Source organism: Carassius auratus, chromosome 32 (assembly GCF_003368295.1).
Source record: "Carassius auratus strain Wakin chromosome 32, ASM336829v1, whole genome shotgun sequence".
Taxonomy (NCBI): Eukaryota; Metazoa; Chordata; class Actinopteri; order Cypriniformes; family Cyprinidae; genus Carassius; species Carassius auratus.
This window is the reverse complement of record NC_039274.1, coordinates 2,257,467-2,279,053: the sequence shown is the minus strand read 5'-3', so window position 1 is coordinate 2,279,053 and position 21,587 is coordinate 2,257,467. Positions and strand designations below refer to the sequence as shown.

Here is a 21,587-nt window from a genome sequence, read left to right as displayed (position 1 = left end):
CCTTAAAACCAATCCAATAATGCCTTTAAAGCTGACTTTGTTCATGGATGCATTGATCTTTGCATTGAGTTTCCATTTGGAAAGCATCAAACTCAGTCTTATGATGTTTTAGAGTTAGACATTCTTTCTGACATTGAAGAACTTTGATAAGACGTGACTGGAAGGTTAATGCGAGTTCAATGTGCACATCAACCTTACTGATTAAATCCCTCAAACTCATCTGTGCACCTGAGAAGTCTTGTTTGGTTTTGTTCATCTTTCAGGTCATTGAATAACGAGGTTGATCTTTTGAAAGTAGTCATTTAGGGATTTTTGGGGGCTTGGGATGATGGTGGTGGTTTGCATTGAGCTGCTGCTATATGAAGGGATTCTGCTGAATGAGGCTATTTCATGTCTAAAAGATCAGAAGGTTGCAAGAGGAGCACACTGACCTGTTGTGTGGTAATGAATGACCAGAGGGCCTGGCTGATCTGGATCTATGCTTCTAACTTTGGTGTTGGAAAGTTTCATGTCTGGATAAGAATGGCACAAGATTGGTGCTTTAGTGTCTCTGAGGGTTTTTTGGCCTCAATCAGAAGGACATTGAGGCCTGCAGACCTACTTTCTTTTTCTCATAATTAGTCATTTTTTAACTGCTAATATGTGTTAATGGACAGTATATGGCTTGATAGGAGATTGGAACCACTTGGCTTCTCTGAACTGATCTCACTCTTAAGACACAGATGTCCTCCTGGGCCTGGAATAACATGGATTGTTGATATTTTTAGAATCACACTGACTTTTGAGATTTTCTACTGAGTATATTCATGCAAACAGCATTAGGATGATTAGGTTGTGTGTAGGGCTGCAACTAACGATTATTTTGATAATCGATTAATCTGTCGATTATTTTTACGATTAATCGGTTTATGTACTTATATTTTAGTTTTTTCCATTTTTTCCCCAAGTAAATTATTAATAAAGGGTCTTTATCATTCAGCATAGATTTTTAAGAGATTTTAACCATTTTGCATTGTCATATCCTCATCAAAAATATACCTGGAGTTGTTTTATGTTAGTAATCCTTTGTCGAACTCTTCTGCAATCAAAACACTGACCCATACTCTAGCAAAATTCACAAGATTTCAAATATTGTTTTCACCATGGCAGTCCTTAGAGCTCCTAAAGTAGTTTAACATCCCAAACAAAGCTTAAGGAATCTTTGAGAACATATGTTCACGAAGTATAAGGATAAAACAGAATAAAATTGCAGTGCATTGTATTTTATTATTTACTGGGAAAAAGCTTTATAGCTTATGCTGTGAAATTGTAAACAATCCTTCGAAAAAAAGTGCCAATGGCATGAAACCTGAATGGAACTCACAATTTAAAGTAAAATCCATCAGAAGGTTGTCCAGAAAAAAAAAAAAAAATGGGACACACACAAAAAACCTGCTGTGTGAAAAAGAGCAGTGAATATTTAGAAAAGAAGTGCATTTTACCTCTCTCATTCAGTCATAATTAGGCTGCAAGTCTGAATTATGAACTGGTAAACGACAAACTGATCACATAACATTTTGTAAAGCTTTAAATGTTAACTGTTAAAAAGCAATGTTATCAGCTTTTACGACTAAACATTTGCAAACAACCTTGTACTGGAGAATCTGCACAAATAAAATTCTTATGGGCCGTTCACATATCGCACCTAAAAACGCGTGGAAAACGCTAGTCGCGTCGCTTTCTCCTTCTTTCCAAAGCTCTCGGGCAGAAGCGCCCCTGAGGCGTCTGCCTTTGCTAAGCAACCATGACGTGCTCTCTCCATGACGTGCCCTCTCCATGAAGACCCGGAAATTTCAGCAAAGGATAAATGGATGCGGTGTGGACGCGCCTGGAAAAACGGGCGCATCGCACCGCGTGCGTGTCGCGAACGCGTCGCTTCCATTATGAGAGTGCATACTGCGCGCCTACATAGGAAATAACGAACTTGAGCACGCAAAAGACACGATATGTGAACGGCCCCTTAAACAGTTCAGTAGTGCAGAGTTTACAGGTTACTCTTCATTTTAAAGGCTCAAAGTAAAGTACTCCCACTTCCCGCTGAATGCTGCAGAGACGCTGTTCGGGAAGCACGTGACATAAAACGAGGCCAGCTATTGGCTATCCGCTACTTCACCTGCTGTACTGGCTGAGTAAAACCTCCGGTGGCTCATTACTGCCACACTTTGGTCACTGCAGATTTGAAATATGCACGAAATGAGCCGCTTATGGCAAATAAAATTTATTTAGCGACGAATCGATTACTAAATTAGTTGACAACTATTTTAATAATCGATTTTAATCGATTAAATCGATTCGTTGTTTCAGCTCTAGTTGTGTGTGTTAAATACACATACATTATGCAAAATAAAAGGAGATTTGTGCAAGGGACACATTAATTGAACACTATAGACTTGATAATCAAAATCAAACAGATGTTGTTTTATCAGAATATTTTACGTATTAGCTGTAAAGGCACAGCCCTATTATGAAAAAGGGAGTGGGGAGCAGCAGCTCATTTGCATTTAAATATACATGCACGAAAACAGCGTGTTTCTGCTTCATTTTTAATATATAGGTATATTCAAAATAATATAAGAAATGATCTGTGGGGTATTTTGAGCTGAAACTTCACAGATACATTCTGGGGACACCTGAGACTTGTATTACATATTGTAGGAAGGGGCATAATAGCTCACCTTTAAATAATGTCCAGGCTAATCCATGCTTTGTAATGGGATTGGATGGTAGCCCAAAATTAGAAGTCCAAATAATTGCACCCATCCATTATAAAATATGTCCAAACAGCTCTTGGGGGTGAATAAAGGCCTTATGTATGTAGCACCATAAGACAATATCCATAATTATCCATATTTTACAACTTTATAAACCTTAATCTCTAGCTTCTGCTAACTGTTGTAGGCATGTACACGAGAGAGTGGCGTCCATATTTATATTAGGATTATGATGAATAGGAAGTTAAAAAGAACAGATGTTATTTTACTTATAATAAAATTATTTTATAGAATTATAAATGTATTTACTGTAACGTTTGATCAATTTAAGGTATCCCAAACTTTTGAACACTAATAAATAGGGCTGCACGATGTATTGTTTAAGCATCGATATCGCGATGTACAAATCCACGATAGTCACATCACAGGATGTGCGATGTAGGCTGTCATAGTTGATCCGTTATTTATTAACTGTATGGGCCAAAGAGCGCGCGCGAGAGAGATAGAGCGCGAGCGCGTGGCCGGCGACACACTAGATGCGTGGCGCAAGCGTCTCAGCTGCGTGGCGTGTCCGTTTTTAATTCGGCTCCCATGTTAACAGGTTAGAGCTTGCAGACTGCCTGCGTGAGACGCGCGTCTCAGGCACGGCTCAAGCCGCGCGGAAAACACGTGCATGCTAGAAATAGAGCCGACGCCTATTTATATTGCACCTGTCACCGGGAGAGAGAGAGAGCGCGCGCGCGCGAGAGAGTGCTCGCGCAAAGCGAGCCCCGGCCGCACGCTCAATGTCTTCAAACAACACGAGCGCTGTCTTGCTCTCTCTCCCTCGCGCATATTAATCAATTGACATGATGGTGTCGATGTTTAAATCATTTAAAATGAAAATGTAAGTGTGCTCACCCCATTTTTGTTTGTAAGAATTTTTTTTATTTCATATCGCAATATATATCGCAGAAAAATAAAATATCGCAATGTAATTTTTTCCCAATATCGTGCAGCCCTACTAATAAAGATAGTATCAAATTAAGCAGTAGTTTGTATGACCCTAGTGTGAATTTAATGCCTCATTTTAAAGGGGGGGGGGGGGTGAAATGCTAGTTTTCACTCAATATCCTGTTAATCTTGAGTACCTATAGAGCAGTACTGCATCCTTCATAACTCCAAAAAGTCTTTAGTTTTATTATATTCATAAGAGAAAGATAGTCTGTACCGAAAAACACGAGCCGCTGGAGGTGTGACATGTGGGCGGAGCTAAAGAATCACGAGCGCGAGTAAGCTTTTGCGTTGAGAGCGTTTGGAAGCTGTGACATTACTGTGAGGAAAAAAACATCCAAAACAAACCATGGCTAACAGTCAGATTCAGCGTATATTTATGATCCAGAATCAGATCCAGAGGCTGAAATTTAACAAGAGCAGCATCAGCAATGACTACAGCAGGACGTCTCTATGTGGTATGTACTGAAACTGTATATATTTGCTTAGCGGTTTTGGAAAATGGCTAAGTTCCACTTTATGTCGTCTTTTTTTTTTTTTTTTTAGCTGTAACGTTACATGTGGAAAGTGCAGTTTGATGCCAACATCGCATGTTGTTTACTTGATGTGCTTACACGCCGATAGCTAAGTTAACAACACAGTGATATTTGAAGCAGTTTTACTCACCGCCTGCGGTTCCAACACACGATCGTGACCCTTTTTCGTTGGGACTGCATTATCCTTAAGAAATAAACGATGTGCAAATCCGGCGTCAAACTGGGCCTTGTTTGTAAAACAAGCATCTTCGAAATGCAGGGAACAAACAAAAACACTTGCACAACTCCGTCGATGCTCTGTAAAAATAAACTCCATCCACTGGTCCCTTAATGCTGTTTTTTTTTTGGTAATCTGTGCAGGGTTATCTTGCCCTCGCAACGTCACACAGACCCATACTCGAAAAAAACTTTCCGAAACTTGTGACAAACCGGAAGGAGTATTTTGGGAAGAAAAATACTCCTTCAAATGTACAACTTAATTTTTGAAACTTTGTCGATATTTAGCATGGGAATCCAACTCTTTAACAGTGTAAAAAACTCAGTATGCATGAAATAGCATTTCATCCCCCCTTTAAGCAAGCTCTTAAAGCTGGTGCAGCCTTACACGCACTGTATCAGTGTTCTCTGAGGATGTTTGTGAGCTCTTCCAGATGTTTCAGATGTTGGTCTCAAGCCAATAAAAGATGAGGGCAGTGTCATCCAGAGAGACAGCCTATCTACATGTCCCTGCATGTCAGTCCACTGTCTGCATATAATAATATTGTATGTGGACAGGAACATGCAAACTATTTAATATTTCCAATTAAAATATTCCAAGTGAAAGAGTGTTGTTGACCATGACATCAGGTATGGTTCACGGCTGTAGTCAGCCCCGTTACAGTAATGCAAAGTGACACACACACACACACACACACACACACACACACACACACACACACACACACACACACACACACACACACAGACTGACTCACTGACTCTGTGCTCATCAGACCTTACAAGTCACTCTCCAGGAAGGGAGTTCAGACAATGGCCAATGCGCTGTCATGCATTATATGAATACATGTTTTTTTTTATGTGCAAGAATAAAATATATAGTATGTCACAGACTTACACATTAATTAGTATTATAAGTATAAGGGTTTCTGTATCCTTAGGGGTAGAAATAGAAATTTTATATAATTGCAATGTATAAAAATAATATCAATCAATCAATCACCTTTATTTATATAGTGCTTTAAACAAAATACATTGCGTCAAAGCACTGAACAACATTCATTTGGAAAACAGTGTCTCAATAATGCAAAATGATAGTTAAAGGCAGTTCATCATTGAATTCAGTGATGTCATCTCTGTTCAGTTTAAATAGTGTCTGTTTTTATTTGCAATCAAGTCAATGATATCGCTGTAGATGAATTGACCCCAACTAAGCAAGCCAGAGGCGACAGCGGCAAGGAACCGAAACTCCATCGGTGACAGAATGGAGAAAAAAACCTTGGGAGAAACCAGGCTCAGTTGGAGGGCCAGTTCTCCTCTGACCAGACGAAACCAGTAGTTCCAATTCCAGGCTGCAGCAAAGTCAGATTGTGCAGAAGAATCATCTGTTTCCTGTGGTCTTGTCCTGGTGGTCCTCTGAGACAAGGTCTTTACAGGGGATCTGTATCTGGGGCTCTAGTTGTCCTGGTCTCCGCTGTCTTTCAGGGCAGTAGAGGTCCTTTCTAGGTGCTGATCCACCATCTGGTCTGGATACGTACTGGATCCGGGTGACTGCAGTGACCCTCTGATCTGGACACAGACTGGATCTGGTGGCCACGGTGACCTCGGAACAAGAGAGAAACAGACAAATATTAGCGTAGATGCCATTCTTCTAATGATGTAGAAAGTACGGTGTTATGTTAAGTGTTTCCGGTTCCGGTTTACCTAATTAATGCAGCCTAAAAATCCTTTAACAGATTTGGATATTAAAAGCATATTAGTATGTTATGTGTATGCCAGGTTAAAGAGATGGGTCTTTAATCTAGATTTAAACTGGAAGAGTGTGTCTGCCTCCCGAACAATGTTAGGTAGGTTATTCCAGAGTTTAGGCGCCAAATAGGAAAAGGATCTGCCGCCCGCAGTTGATTTTGATATTCTAGGTATTATCAAATTGCCTGAGTTTTGAGAACGTAGCGGACGTAGAGGAGTATAATGTAAAAGGAGCTCATTCAAATACTGAGGTGCTAAACCATTCAGGGCTTTATAAGTAATAAGCAATATTTTAAAATCTATACGATGTTTGATAGGGAGCCAGTGCAGTGTGGACAGGACCGGCTAATATGGTCATACTTCCTGGTTCTAGTAAGAACTCTTGCTGCTGCATTTTGGACTAGCTGTAGTTTGTTTACCAAGCGTGCAGAACAACCACCCAATAAAGCATTACAGTAGTCTAACCTTGAAGTCATAAATGCATGGATTAACATTTCTGCATTTGACATTGAGAGCATAGGCCGTAATTTAGATATATTTTTGAGATGGAAAAATGTAGTTTTACAAATGCTAGAAACGTGGCTTTCTAAGGAAAGATTGCGATCAAGTAGCACACCTAGGTTCCTAACTGATGACGAAGAATTGACAGAGCAACCATCAAGTCTTAGACAGTGTTCTAGGTTATTACAAGCAGAGTTTTTAGGCCCTATGATTAACACCTCTGTTTTTTCTGAATTTAGCAGTAAGAAATTACTCGTCATCCAATTTTTTATATCGACTATGCATTCCATTAGTTTTTCAAATTGGTGTGTTTCAATATATTGTACTTGAAAGTAGTAAAATTACATTTAAGTCTTAATTTCTTTACTTGCAGTAGATAAACCATATCTGCAGGGAGACCTTATGTTTCTTAGACAATAGTTATACTTACAATACTAACAATATGAATCCAGTGAAATGCTATAAACATTTCTCCACAAAATTAAGCAACTATAAACTGCATATTTAAATAAATCTTAGCCTTTTGCAATTTTATGATAAGTTCACTTATCATAATAAAAGGTGAAATTTATTGATGAGCAAGGACAAACTCTATAGGCAACAGTACAAACAACTGGTACAGTACATGTGTACATGAGTGATAAAAAGTGCAGAAAAGAATGACAAATCAAGAGTCAGCAGCTTATACAGTTAAATAAAGTTGCTTTTTAAAAGTTTAATCAACACTGTTGAATATTAAATAACTTTTCTAAATTTGACCAGTTATTTAATTTATGAAAATAGTTTAATTATGCCCAAAGCCTAAGCCTTTGAGTGCCGCCAAGAAACTCACTGACTAAAAGCCTGTAATAAACATTGAAAGTCAGGAATAAAATGTGCATTATAGCAAATCGACATGATGAAAGTGTTTTAATCACTCCTCTCAAGAGCCAGTCCTTCTTTTTCAGTTCCTGCCAGTTCACTAAAATCCAGTCACAGTGATTTTGGTGTGAGAGAAAATACAAAAAAATAAAAATAAATCTATTTTACACACATATTTCTTTCATGAGCACCGCAAACTAGGGCTGGGCGATACATCTAACGATATGATCATGCACATCTAGTCAGTAAATCTGGTTCCGTGATTACCGCTATATCACCACACTTGCTTTCAAATGGAGCGGCATTTAATAGACAGAGCTGTAGATCACTGACAAGCTACGCAATATCGCATTCATTATCGCATATGAATCGCCTTCGATAATGAATGTGATATTGCATAGCTTGTCAGTGATCTACAGCTCTGTCTATTAAATGCCTCTCCATTTAAAGCAGGCGATGGCTACTTAGCGCTAATCATGGAACCAGATTTACTGACTAGATGTGCATGATCATATCGTTAGATATACCGCCCAGCCCTACCGCAAACACAGATAGGTGGAACCCAAAGAACCGTTGGACATTGCATGACATGCTTGCTCTTTATCATGTCCACATTCCCAACCCAGCACTGTTGGGTTACCGATTCTGAACGATTTTAAACTTAAATTGGGTCGGATCAACCCTGCTTTCCCAATAATCGCAACGAAGAAATTACCCAGCAGTGCATTACCATTTATTTTCAGTTCATGTTTTTATTCATGTACTCTCCCTTTTATTTATTTGCTGAAATTCACGCAGTGCCAGGTCTGATGCAGATTTCGGTGTCAGTAATTGTCAGTGATTCTCTGTGCTGCACTTTCTGAGCATCTCAGTCTAATCAGAAGCAGTTTTTTGGGGGCAGAAGCTCTGAGGTACAGATGCATGCTGAGAGGGGAATCAAGGCTTGCATGAATTATGCTATTTCATGTGCTGCTGCAGTCAGCGTTTGTAGTCTCAGTCTTTCTCTTTCTTCCTGTTAGCTCTGCTTTGCCTGCAGCCTGCGCACTTAAACAGCACAGTACTGTTCATTAACTGTATATAGTGCGTTTATGCCTCTTTTACAACAACCACACATCTGTCCAAGACCATACAGAGATATGGAAATAATATTTAGTCCCTTCATAGCTGTTCTTGTTTAATGCATAAATCTAACCCGATTAATGGAGATTTATGCTTAAAGTTGCAATGTGACATGTAATTTATTCTGTATTGTGACATGTATCTGAGTGAAATGGATTGAGAGGGGACATGGTTCTGTCTGTTGGTTGTTGATGGAGGAAGATCTGACTGCAAGCTTGTGGTAGACTGTAAGAAAGGTACAGGGTTTAAGCAGACTAAATGATTGGAGCCAGCCAAAAATGAAGTCTGGCGTAACCAAAGAGAAGTCGTTTCCACCAATTGCGGTATTTAATTAAAAACTGAGGTAAAAAAAAAAAAACATATACATGGATGAACTGTTGGCAATAAGATCAGTAACATGTCTGTGGAACATAAATAGGGTGGATTTCCATTTCATGCCAACTTTAAAGTAATTTAGTAAGAAAAAGTAAACTTAATCCAATAAATATTTATGATATGCTGCTTCTCACATTGTATTTTCTTCATTTGAGGATATCAAGATACTTTTTAAACAAAAGGATGAAAATGGAGTGATTATAACATGTTTCAAGGCTTTATCCTGTCTTCAGTCATCCCTTGACACACTGGACCTCCTGAAATGAATCTTTTGTCCTTCGACTGATTTTGGCAAGGAAGTTAATTTGCCTTGGTTATGGGCTAAAAACAAATTTATGATCAATGGGATGAACTGCACTGAGGCATCAAACGTATGACATCTCTACATGCCTGTTATGTTATATTATATTATACATTTTTGAGAATTAGTTTTTTTTTTGTGTTTGATGTATTAGATTTTCTTGTAGTATTTGTGTAATCAGGGCAATCTAGATGTCCACAAGTACCTGATGCAAAGAGACACAGACCATCCTGGGAACTAGGCCACCTTGTGTGGTTTACATGACTGGAACTTATATTCATACTGTACAAACAAGCAAACAAGAACCCACTACACCCTACATCTGACCCCTACATAATCTCTAGTTCTTAATTGTTGCCTGTATTTAAAACATGCTATCACTGTGACGCTTCTGTGCTCAGTGTGAAGCATTAATAGAAGCTCTGTTCAGTAATTGTTTAGTATATGTGAGTATGTTTGTTTGTGTAAGGGCATGTTTGCATTATATGAATGGTGCAGAGAGAAGAAAGGGGGCGGGCACAGATCCTTCAGCGGATTTCTTGTCTCCTGTTGCTATGGCAAAGCATGAGCTAGAAGAGCATGGAGCCATAGGAGCAAAGCAGAGGAAACACTTGCATATGATTCAGGGAGAGTGGAAATGATGATAACACCATTACCTTACTGAGGTAGTTCATGAATAATTTGCTTAATGTGAAGGAGGTAAATCAACTCTGTTTCTTCCTCACTGAATGATTGAATTAAGTTGAGGCTTTAAAATAATAATAATTTAAAATATTGGAATTTTTAAAGTTTATTTAATTGATTTGTTAGTTATTTTTGATGCTGCATATGTGTATGGAAATGTAATGAAATGTTTTTTTTCTTTTGTGGGTTTATTCATATACAGATCTTGTTTGACAGCTGCCTCCTCAGTGATTGTTGATCTGTTCAGACAGCTCTGTTCTGTGTTTACACATGAGTGTACTGATGTGGCTCCAGCCAGAGACGTGGTTTATGATCTATATTTATACTTCTGTACTATTGGAGACCATATTACCACAAATGCTATTCTAGTAAAGTGTCAGTATGAAGTGAACATGATTTACAGTAGAATTCTGTAATTACGGTCAGAATCCCAGTGTTACTGTATGTTGTTTTGATTGAGATACACGTATAAAGCACCTGTATGACTATATGTAGTCATTTATTAGCAGGAAAAAGTGTGCATCAGAGGATGTAAGGTCTGGTGAAATGAGGGCAGGAATGTTGTGGAGGTGGAGGCTGGTGTGTGTGAGGGTTTGAGACCTTGCAGACTGAAGCCTCTGACTTTCATGTTCAGCAGCTCAACGGGGAGTCATGAGGCAGCATGTGTCACACATCATCAGGTCTTGTGACGGAGAAACAAAAGGGATGTCTGAATTACTTCTAATGGGTGGTGAAGGGTTCGGCAAGTAGTGAGGACATTGAAAGAAGAGAAACAGCTGGGGAGGGAAAGAACAATACAGGTGGAAAAAATATATATAATAAAATCACTTTTAATGCATAATCTAATGTTTATTTTTCTGTGGTGGAAAATGTATAGCTGGTATTTCATTACATTATATTTAATAATTGAGAAAAATGTTTTACGTTTTTGCCAATCCGGCAAATCTGTATGAATTTCTACAAAACAATGTACAATTTCTGAAGAAAGATTTTTTTTTTCTTTTTAAATGCGTTGCATTTGCATTTATCAGACACTTTTATCCAAAGCAACTTACAGTGCATTCAGGCAACCATTTTTTACCTAACATGCATTCCCTGGGAATCGAACCCACAACCTTGCGCTGCTGATGCAATGCTCTACCACTTGAGCTACATTGATTGATTTACATTCATTAAAGTATCTTATTATATCTAGTGAAAATGCCAACAAACATAAAAGTTGTAAAAATGTAATTTGATTTCAGCATCATTTCAAAGAAAGCTAGATGATTCTTGGAGAGCAGCGCACCACTCACTGGCCTGTCTGTCCTGAGACCTACACTGCCACCATCTGTTGCCCTGGAAACAGCAGAGAGGCTGGACAGTAGAAATTGACTAACTGCCCATACAGTTAGTGAAAACACTTGTAATTTGTTTCTTACTTGAACATTAGCAGATCCATTTCTGTTTTCATTTCTTTACTGTATATGTCTCAGTACATCTTCTGCTTTATATTTCCTATTCTGTGCCACTGCTGCTCAGCTGCTTCTGATGACCTAGGTTTTATTTTGAACAGCAAGTGGTAAACTGTTGCAGTACAAATATTGTTATGCTACAAAGAAAAATGGCATACACAATAATTAATGTCACATAAGCTGAATGTTTTTATGTGAATTGTTTTATAGTTTATGAGGACACCGTCACTGTTGGCCTGATTTTACTATCTTAGAGCTACTGTGACAGAAGTGACAGAAGAATTTACATTGGATTGGCCTCACAGAAACTTTGACATCATTAAGAAAAGATACCTTTACAATAAATGTTGATTATTGTGTGCGTTCACTGTTGTCATCTTCAGATTTGTTTTGTTTATCATGAGACAGCAAGTCAAGATCAACGATGATAATTTGAGCTGAGTAAATGCACCTTGTACATCAGCTATTTATTTTTGAAACCACAACTCAACATCATAAACATGACTCTCTCTCTCTCTCTCTCTCTCTCTCTCTCTCTCTCTCTCTCTTCTGTAAGTGCTATGTATGTCTTTCTGCTGGTTGTCAGCCAACTAAATGGCCTTGTTTATCCAGTTACACTATTCAATTAGCTTCAGAAGCCACAGAAGAAATTCCCAACAGACTGATCTCATCCATTTGTGTCTCATACACAGTACATGCCGACACATAAACACACACACACACAGTTATTATCAGGTGTTGGTGTGATTTTCTGCTAGTGTATATGGAGTGCACAACCGGTGTTTTATTATGATGCACGGTTGTAGGGATGGATTGCTATTGGTATTAGCCATGATTTTAGTAGGTCAATTATTTTTTCACGTTATGGCCAGTAACTAATAAATAAGCAATATTCAAATTTTCTAAAAAAAAAAAATCTAAATAAATTAAAAATAAAACACACAACAGTCACATTTATTCATTTTGAGATTTGTTAAAAGATAAAACAGTGTTATTAAATTATTATTGTTTTTAAAGATTGATTGATCCTTAAAAGTAAAAATAGGGGTAATGAGTGCGAACACTAAAATATACAACACTGGAACAATGTACTCTACCATCATTTGGGGTCACTGTCATGTGATCCTTCCGAAATCATTCTGACATGCTGATTTGCTGCTCAAGAAACATTTCTTATTATCAGTGTTAAAAACAGTTATGCTGCTTCATTTATTTATTTTTTTCTGTCACTTTTCATTAATTGAATGCATCCTTGCTGCAAATTAGTTAAAAATCGTATAGACCCTAAACATTTGAATGGTAGTGTACAGTATACAGTTTGGACAGATACCAATAAACAACAACAACAATAAAGTAATAATGTAAAGTAACATCGACATAACTTAGTGGTCTTGATATATTATGCATACCTAGTAATGACATTTTAAATTTATATTAATTTGATATATTCATTGTATTTATGATGTCTTTGAGAAAATCTCCAACTTTGTTTGGGCACTGAGAGATTGTTTAGACAAATACAGACATTCATGTGGAAGATGGTAAATACCATCCACTCTTTTCATAATTTTTTGTGCCTGTCAACTTGCGCTCTTTCCACTCATCTTTTCTCAGAATAGTCTTTTTCACATTGTGGTGACTGAATGGCATGAAAAAATCAGTATGTGTGGGCTATAGTGGGGCAATGAAGGTCTTGGCGATGAGGCCAAAAGTAAATACAGTCTGCTGTAACAGATGGAGGCGACAGCACTCTGAATACTGCCCCTCTGTACAGATTACTGCAGTGACAACACCTTCCATGTACATTTAAATGAAATAGACTAATGAAAATTAGATGAAAATTAGATAAATTAGATTGGATGTAGGCAGATCTCAATGTACGCTTGCAGACGATTGTGAAAATGGTAGGGGTTTATTTGGACTAAATGAATAGAGAAGTCCAACATCTGTGTGGCATTGGGGATTGAGTTAGGACATTTTGATGAATAATTACTAGTAAAAAAAGGATGTCTCACTAAAGGATTTCAATTCTTAAGCAATTAAAAATATGTGAAGAAGACTTCACTTGCTCCTTTTCCGTTCTCACACTCTCTCTTTCCAAGTTTTTGTCTTGTGTAATTTTCTTGCATTATTTTAAGGTACAGTGGCACTTTGTCATTAGACACTGTATCATCTCGCTCTGCTCTGTCTTTGTGGGATGGATGGATTAATGAATGGTTGCTGGGCAGAACAGGAGGTGTGAGGCAGGAATGTGTTAATTATGAATGGAGCTTCTCTTGTGGCTTACTGGAATCTCATTGGCGTAACACTGTGTTTGTATGCATGTGTGCGCTTCTGAGTGTGTGTGTTGGCATGCATGCATGGTTAACTCATTGCGCTCAGAGCGGCCATGCAGAAAATCTGTGTTCGTGAACACATTACTGTTTTCACAAAATGCCAATGGATAATAGACACAAGAGTCAAAAGGCATGTCAATGATATATGTTAGTTCTATATATGAAGCCTACTATATACATCAATATATTTGATTCATTGTTTTTGGTCTTTTGGTTTTAACAGTTACAATTATATGCACATTAACATAATTTGTGTGTATACAATGTATAGAAGTGAAGTGAAGTAAAGTGACATTCAGCCAAGTATGGTGACTCATACTCAGAATTTGTGCTCTGCATTTAACCCATCCGAAATGCACACACACAGAGCAGTGAACACACACACACACTGTGAGCACACACCCGGAGCAGTGATTGCGATTGTGTGCAAATCATTCAGTGCTAACTAGCTAACAAAGCTAAAGCTGCATAGGAAAGAAGAATCACAAAATCACAAATCTCTTAAATCTCAGTTGTTCCCCGTAGACATCAATACGATTAAATGGAGAAGAAATAAAGAGTTCAGATGCAAAATCCTCTAGGTGCCGTCAGAAATGTGCTTCTAAAATTAGCATTTTTTTTTATCAGGGTCCTATATTTATGTTCAGTTATTTCATTTTAATGGCAATGTGTAGTTCCTTTTATATGCCATTAAAGTGAAATAACTCGACGTAAATATAGGAGCCTGATAAAAATGCTAATTTTAGATGACCATTTCAGATGGCACTTTTGCATTTGGTATTCATATTGAATGGATTTGTATAATCCTCTACTCTCAGTTGTGTAAATTAGAGATATGAAAGACCAATGAAAGTAATAAAAGTACTTAAAATTACCTTTGGGTGTTATATGTAACCTAAATACGGGCTGAAGGGATTATACAGGATAAATACCAGTAAAGATATATGTCTTTATCATTTTCCATACATGGTAAAAATTGTTTGGTCTTCAACCCAATGTTTAAGGCACATTACCTTTTGAGGGTCAGTGTTGATTTTTATTTTTTTTTAGGGTGTGTGCTTTTGACATGGGACTAGGCCAACTCTGTATGGCTTTAGTTTGCCAGTCAAATTGTCACAGTCATATGAGATACACAGTGATTTTAAATGGTAAATAATCATTTGTTTCTTATATTGAAGGTCACGGTACAGTTAAATCTGAAGAACTGCTGCGGTTACACTTACAGACTTCTCAGTTCAACAGTTCGGTTCAGCTTGACATGTTTAAACACTTCGGTGAAATAATAGCTGTCCAGGCCACCTTCTTTGGAAGAAAGCACACTGCCTCTCATAAATACTGGGGTCAGGATTTTCCAAACGTTTTTTTCCAACCTGCTACTAAAAATAGTCTTATTTACACCGTGGCTACAGGTTACACGCACACTTTAGGGAGTCTTTTAAATGAAACCACTTTATTTGAACTGCAGCAGGTACAAATTACTGATCCATGTTAATAATAAATATTTGAATGACTTGAGCTTGCACACTCGGTGGTCTTTAAAACTCTAGTGATTAAAGTGCAGCTTACAGCATTCTGGAGTGCAGTGGTTGTTTTCACCATACTGGTTTTGGCCATTGAACTGGAAGTGTTTCCTTTGTGTAATTTCAGTGATGTTCTGACAGTTTTTTCGCCTTTTGTGTCTCCTGTAGGTGCCACCAGAGACATCGGATCAGCTCTGACCCGCATGTGTATGAGGCATCGCAGCATTGAGGCCAAACTACGGCATTTTACAAAGTACGACTATACACAAATACATGTATGCATATTATTATACAAAACACAAGAACATAACGGAGCACAAACAAGAGCAAAACATTATTGCTATGAATTTGATACAGAACTTACAGGGGTGTGTTTATTACAGAGTTGTGACCATTATGCAACATTGTTACATGTCTCTCTGGGATGCTTGTTTCTGATTGGTTGATTTTGGCATTCTGTGATCACTTTTTTTTCTTATTTGTTTGATACTCAGCTCTGGCATGTGCACACATGTGAACATCACAACACACTATAATCAAAGACTCACTCTCAAAGTCTGTTGACACTGGCAAGACAAGAGAACACAACAATACACACACTTTTCACACTTCATTAAAGGACATCTGCTGATAGTTCACTTCAACAGTCTAATGAATGGATGCCTCAGACTCTAAACCACGCTGTAAACCAAAGCCTTCATTTTCTCGTGCTCTGAACCCCCACAGGGTTGATGATATTTCCTTGTGAATGTTTATATTGGTCTGTGATTGAATGAGAACCTCTGACTCCTCACGATCCTCTCTTCGCTGCTCTCAGTGCTTTGATGGAGAGCCTGATCACCCCTCTACAGGACCGTATTGAAGACTGGAAGAAGACTGCCAATCAGCTGGACAAGGACCATGCCAAAGGTGAATAAGCACCTTTAAGTCCATATACACACTATGTCAGTCCTTACAAAGTAGACAGCATAAAAATATTCGGTTACATTTTTTTTTTATAGTACATTTACTTACAAGTGTACTTACCCAAGAAAGCATTTGTTAGTATACGGTAGCTACATGGGTGGTTATGGTTAGGTTTAGGGGTAGGTTCAGTGTTAGTACCTACAGTACTGGTAGTTATTATCCAGCTATTGCAGGAAAACAGGACTGTAAAGTAAAGTGTTACCACATTTCGTTTTTATTTTTTTTTTACATTTTTTTACAGAGTACAAACGGTCTCGTCATGAAATAAAGAAGAAATCTTCAGACACCATGAAATTACAGAAGAAAGCCAGGAAAGGTAACACCTTTTTCACAATATTATTAAGACATGCTAAGCATGACAACAAATTTGGGCTATTTATTCTGCGAAATAAGACCACAAGCAACACATATACTAGCATACAAGTGTTTTAATGTCAGTGAAAGTAATGGAGAAATATTACATAAAATTGGTCTATTGCAAAGCAGAAATGTGTTAGGAAAAAGTCAAGGATATTTTATTTGATGTTCAGAACAATCTGCTGTTGGTATGCCATCAGTGTTGAATGTGTTTTAGTGGCTCTCATGGTTGGCAATGGATGATGGTTGAATCTCGGAAGTGTCGATAAAGCTGCATAGATTGAAATAACTAGAGATTGAGGCAAACAATGTAAGCAGCCCCCTCTGCTGGCCGAAGCGCAGAAGTGCAACTCTCACCTCATTTGCTAAGCAGTTCGTGTTCATATCCCAGCAGCCAATAATTTCTGCTTTTGAAGATAGGATGACAATCCTTTGTGTTACTAGGAAGACTCCATTGTTAAAGGAAACACTGCCTATTTCTTTAGTTAAGTCAGGCATCTCCATTCCTTCTAAGACCATTCGGTTTGATAAGATTACCTACGGTATTTGATTTTATTTTGGGTCCATTGTGCATTAAATCGTCCATTTTTTTGCAGATTTTTACATTTGATTTGGTTGAGATTTGCTGTGGTGGTTTGGCTTTTCTGAAACAATTTGGCCGTGAAATGAGCTGAATTGCTTTCTAATACTAACCCTAACACAGTGCTCTCCCTCCTCTCTTTTTCTGCATCTCTCTGTTCTTTACTCTCTCTCGGATTCCCCCCACATTGTGTTCTCTCTCGTTTTCATCTACTCTCCCTCTATAGAGCTACAGGGTAAGTATGTTTTTTTATGTTTTCACTCCAATCTGTGGCTCTCTTAGATTCTTCTCACTCGACACTCTGCATGGCCCTTTAACCCGGCCCTCGACTCGAAAAGGTCCCAAACATGTCTGCAGACAGTTCTGTTGTCATCAGATTTAACCCCCACGTGACATTTTGGCTTGACCGCTTGTAACGAGTGACTCAAGATCACAGCCTTTTTCTTTTCTCCCATTGTAACACCTGAGGGTTTGCTTTGTGCATGATTTTGCCGATGCCGTCCCAGCATGCATGCTGCTTGTATTCCTGGAAGCAGTTCTACTGGGGATAGCTGACTTCGCCTCCTAAGCAAAGGCCGCGACCATTTCTAACAATCTAGTCTGCATGAGTTAATCTTTTAACTTCCTCTGGGAGGTTCCATGTGTTTCATTAAGTGTAGATGTTCGACAGTAGAGTTCAGAGTCATCCGTCTACGTCTGTTGTGTAGCTGCTAGCCGGAGTAGACTAGTTCGTTCTGTTCTGTGTTCACATTACGTCCATATTGTTGGAGGCTGGAAGAGAGAATGATTCTTTTCTAATGCTGTATCTTCTCTTGTGTTCTGCCTCCTTTCATCCAGTTGTTCCATTGAATCTTCTGTTTCGTCTCATTCTTTGGCCATTCATCTTATTTCATCCATCTGCCTTTTTCTCCTTCTTTTCTGTTGTGCTCTCTGTCGCCTCCTGTAGGCCGGGGGGACCTTCAGCCACAGCTGGACAGCGCAATGCAGGACGTGAATGACATGTACCTGCTGATGGAGGAGACAGAGAAGCAGGCGGTGCGGCGTGCTCTAGTGGAGGAGAGAGGACGCTTCTGTACCTTCATCAGCTTCCTGCAGCCTGTAGTGGTACAGCACACCTCATTCAGCAACACTTATGCGAACTGTACAGCTGCTCAGCCCTTACACATTACTCTGTAATAAGGACACCAGTTAAAGTGTAAATGAAGTCTCTTGTGCCTAGCGAGGCAGCATTATTTGATCAAAAATACAGCAACATTAGGAAATATTATTAAAATGTAAAATAACTTTGTATTTCTATTAATATATTTTAATTACTCTAGTATCATAATTTGTCTGTCTGACACAGGCTGTGAGAAATACACGAAGCGGAGTGATACAAACAGTGAAAGGGCATTCCTGTAGCGATACCAGTATGATACCAATATCTCAAGGTTCTCAACCAATCAGATTTGAGAACCAGAACGAACTGTTGTATAAATATATATATATATATATATATATATATATATATATTCTGATTAATAGAAAGTTACATTTTGTATTTACGGGTATGCTGGATATGCAGTTCACTCACTCTCACTTTTTTTTTTTTTAAGTGAAGGGGAAACGTTTCATCAAAGTTTTGTTCGTCTTACTGTATAGAGTAGTGTTAATGAGGAACCTGTCTTTAGATTTAAATCAGAAATGATGCTCTTCGATTGTGTTGCTGTCTGTCATTTAAATAGCATTATGTGGTGTTTAAAATCTGATCTATGAACTTGTGGTTTTGTCCTTGTGTTGTTAGAATGGAGAGATTGCCATGTTAGGAGAGATCACTCATCTCCAGGCCATTATTGATGACCTCACCGTGTTAACCTCAGACCCCCACAAACTGCCCCCGGCCAGCGAACAGGTGCACATGCTTCTTATGTACTCCAGTCGCCGTGTAACATGTACAGTGCTTTACAGAAAAAAAAATGCCATTAGCACTAAGACTGCCTCTCTCTGTCTCTTTCATTCAGGTAATAAAAGACCTTAAGGGCTCAGATTACTCTTGGTCCTATCAGACTCCCCCCTCTTCTCCCAGCAGCTCCGGCTCCAGGAAAAGCAGCATGTGCAGGTGAGAGCGAGAGGGATAAGAAATAGAGTCATTATGCTGCAAGTAATGTTTGCACCCTTATTCAATCTTTATTTCTGGTTATAAGCCTTTTTTCTGCTGAACAGATTTGTTGCTTGGCCCTTGTATTGTGTTGCTTGGCTTTTCGTCGTTGTAATTGCTTTGAACATTGCTGTTTGTTGCAAAATTACAATATAATTTACTATAAAATATGGCATCTTGTACTTGCAACTAACTGCCCTGTTGGGAAATAAAGCTTATGCTGTGTCTGGAGATATGGTGGCTGGTATTTTATTGGTCTAAGCTGGTCTGAGCTTGTAGACTATCTCGGATCAGAAAAAAAGCCAGTTGATCATACTATTTTAAATGGATAGTTTGATCCATTACTCACCCTCAAGTCATTTTAAACCTATTAGTCTTTTAATCATCTTTATTCAAGCCTTTTTGAAGTGTTAAAGTTTTGGTGGAATGGACTTCAAAAGAGACAGGAATCTTATGGGTTTGGAATGACATGAGAGCGAGTAAATGATGACAGATTTGTAGTTTTTGAGTCAACTAAGCCTTAAAGGGCGTAACTACCTAGAAACAAGCTACTGGCTACTAGCTGTTGTATTTCCAGCCAGGTTATATTTTGTGAGTGTGTGTATACTTTGAATGCACCTGTGTGTGTGTGTGTGTGTGTGTGTGTGTGTGTGTACCGAGAAAGAGAGGGCTGCTAATGCTACTGCTGAGCTACACAATCTCACTGTATGTTGACATCACATGTGACCCCCAACAACATATTAGAAACCGAGGACTGCGGTCATGAAAATGTTGTTTTGAATTCTGTAAGAGCCTTGCTTTCAACGGGCCCAGCTTAATGCTTATTAAATCATGTTATTCATCCATTTATTCCGTTTGATGAAACATAGCAATTGCCTACAATTATAATTAACACAAGTAGACTAAAGTAGCCCGTTTAATATGATGTTATTGCTTTTATAATTCACTAGCAATTAGTTGTGTCTGATTAATGTAACTTCAGTGCTTTGCTCTCTTAAATTAATATCCCAGGTTAAAAAACATTAGCGTTAAGAACATCGGCAAGAGAATTTGTCCAAATATTCCTGTGCTGTTTGTAACCCTAAATATGAAATGATTGCTTTCAAACTAATTGAAAGCCTTTTAAGATCACTTTTACATAGCCAGTCCCTGTGGAGTTCTTGATTAGACCATTAGTGTTTTGCTTTGGCTCCAGGGCCAATTAAAGCTTCCTGTTTTAATAGTCATTTAGTACCTGTCTGTGTTTGTTTGTGAGTCACGGAGGTTGCTTCAGGTTTGTTGGCTGCGCAAGTCCGACACATCTGAACACAACATTCAATCTGTGTCACACCTGTCAAACTTTGTCTTATGTTTTCCCTCTGCCCCCCACCCTGACCTCCATCCTTACCCATCAACCTCATCACTGCTCGAGACCTTGGTTTGTCCATCTCTTTTTCACTGACAATTGCATTGCTTCCCCCCCTCAAATGTTTGTTAATCATTATCATGTGATTTTTTTTTCTTGCCTTCTTCTGTCAACCATGTTCTTTACATCCTGTAAACCCTTGCCTGCTCATTCTAATCTTATGGGTGTGTTTCACACTTGTACCTGTCCATATATGACCGTGCCCCTCCCTTGCACCCCGCCTCTCTGTCCTGTTGCACTTTCCCCTGCCCCTGCAGCAGTGTAAACAGCACACATAGTAGCGCCTCTCGATCCTCTGGTGGCTCTCAGACTCACTCACCCAGTTCATCCTGTCACTACCGCAGCGTTGCCCAGCCGCTAACAACCGCTGCACACCGCCTCAGCAGCGTCTCCTCACACGACTCCGGCTTCATCTCCCAGGACGCCAACGTCTACTCCAAACCCCCATCGCCCATGCCCTGCGATATAACCAGCCAGGTATTTATTTCAAACTATTTCTTCCTGCTGCCTTCATGGTACTTTTGACATTTTGGTAACATGAAGGTATAGAGCCTATTTTTTGACATGACAAAAGATCTTTATGAAAAAGAATTAAAAATAAAATATGCATTAGACAAAAGCTCCATAAAACAGATCTGAATGTTTATAGATCTAGATTTATACAGTGCGTGGCATTGTAAAGACATTGTAAGTTAATCCCTCGAAGACTCTTTTCATTGTTTTAAATGGGTGGTATAATATTATAAA

The 21,587-nt window shown here is 38.6% G+C and overlaps 1 protein-coding gene across 4 annotated transcripts in view; it reads left to right on the top strand.

Annotated features, from left to right (window-relative positions):
* LOC113051319 (MTSS1-like protein) overlaps positions 1-21,587 on the top strand; it is a 96,066-nt gene that overhangs the window by 64,189 nt on the left and 10,290 nt on the right. For 2 of the 4 annotated variants that reach the window (XM_026214940.1, XM_026214942.1), the window contains exons 4-11: positions 15,564-15,648; positions 16,213-16,304; positions 16,603-16,677; positions 17,525-17,533; positions 18,245-18,402; positions 19,082-19,189; positions 19,299-19,396; positions 21,185-21,317. In XM_026214940.1, coding sequence (XP_026070725.1) covers positions 15,564-15,648; positions 16,213-16,304; positions 16,603-16,677; positions 17,525-17,533; positions 18,245-18,402; positions 19,082-19,189; positions 19,299-19,396; positions 21,185-21,317 — 758 coding nt within the window. The remainder of the gene's footprint in view (positions 1-15,563; positions 15,649-16,212; positions 16,305-16,602; positions 16,678-17,524; positions 17,534-18,244; positions 18,403-19,081; positions 19,190-19,298; positions 19,397-21,184; positions 21,318-21,587) is intronic. The other 2 variants (XM_026214941.1, XM_026214943.1) reach the window with 1 other exon arrangement.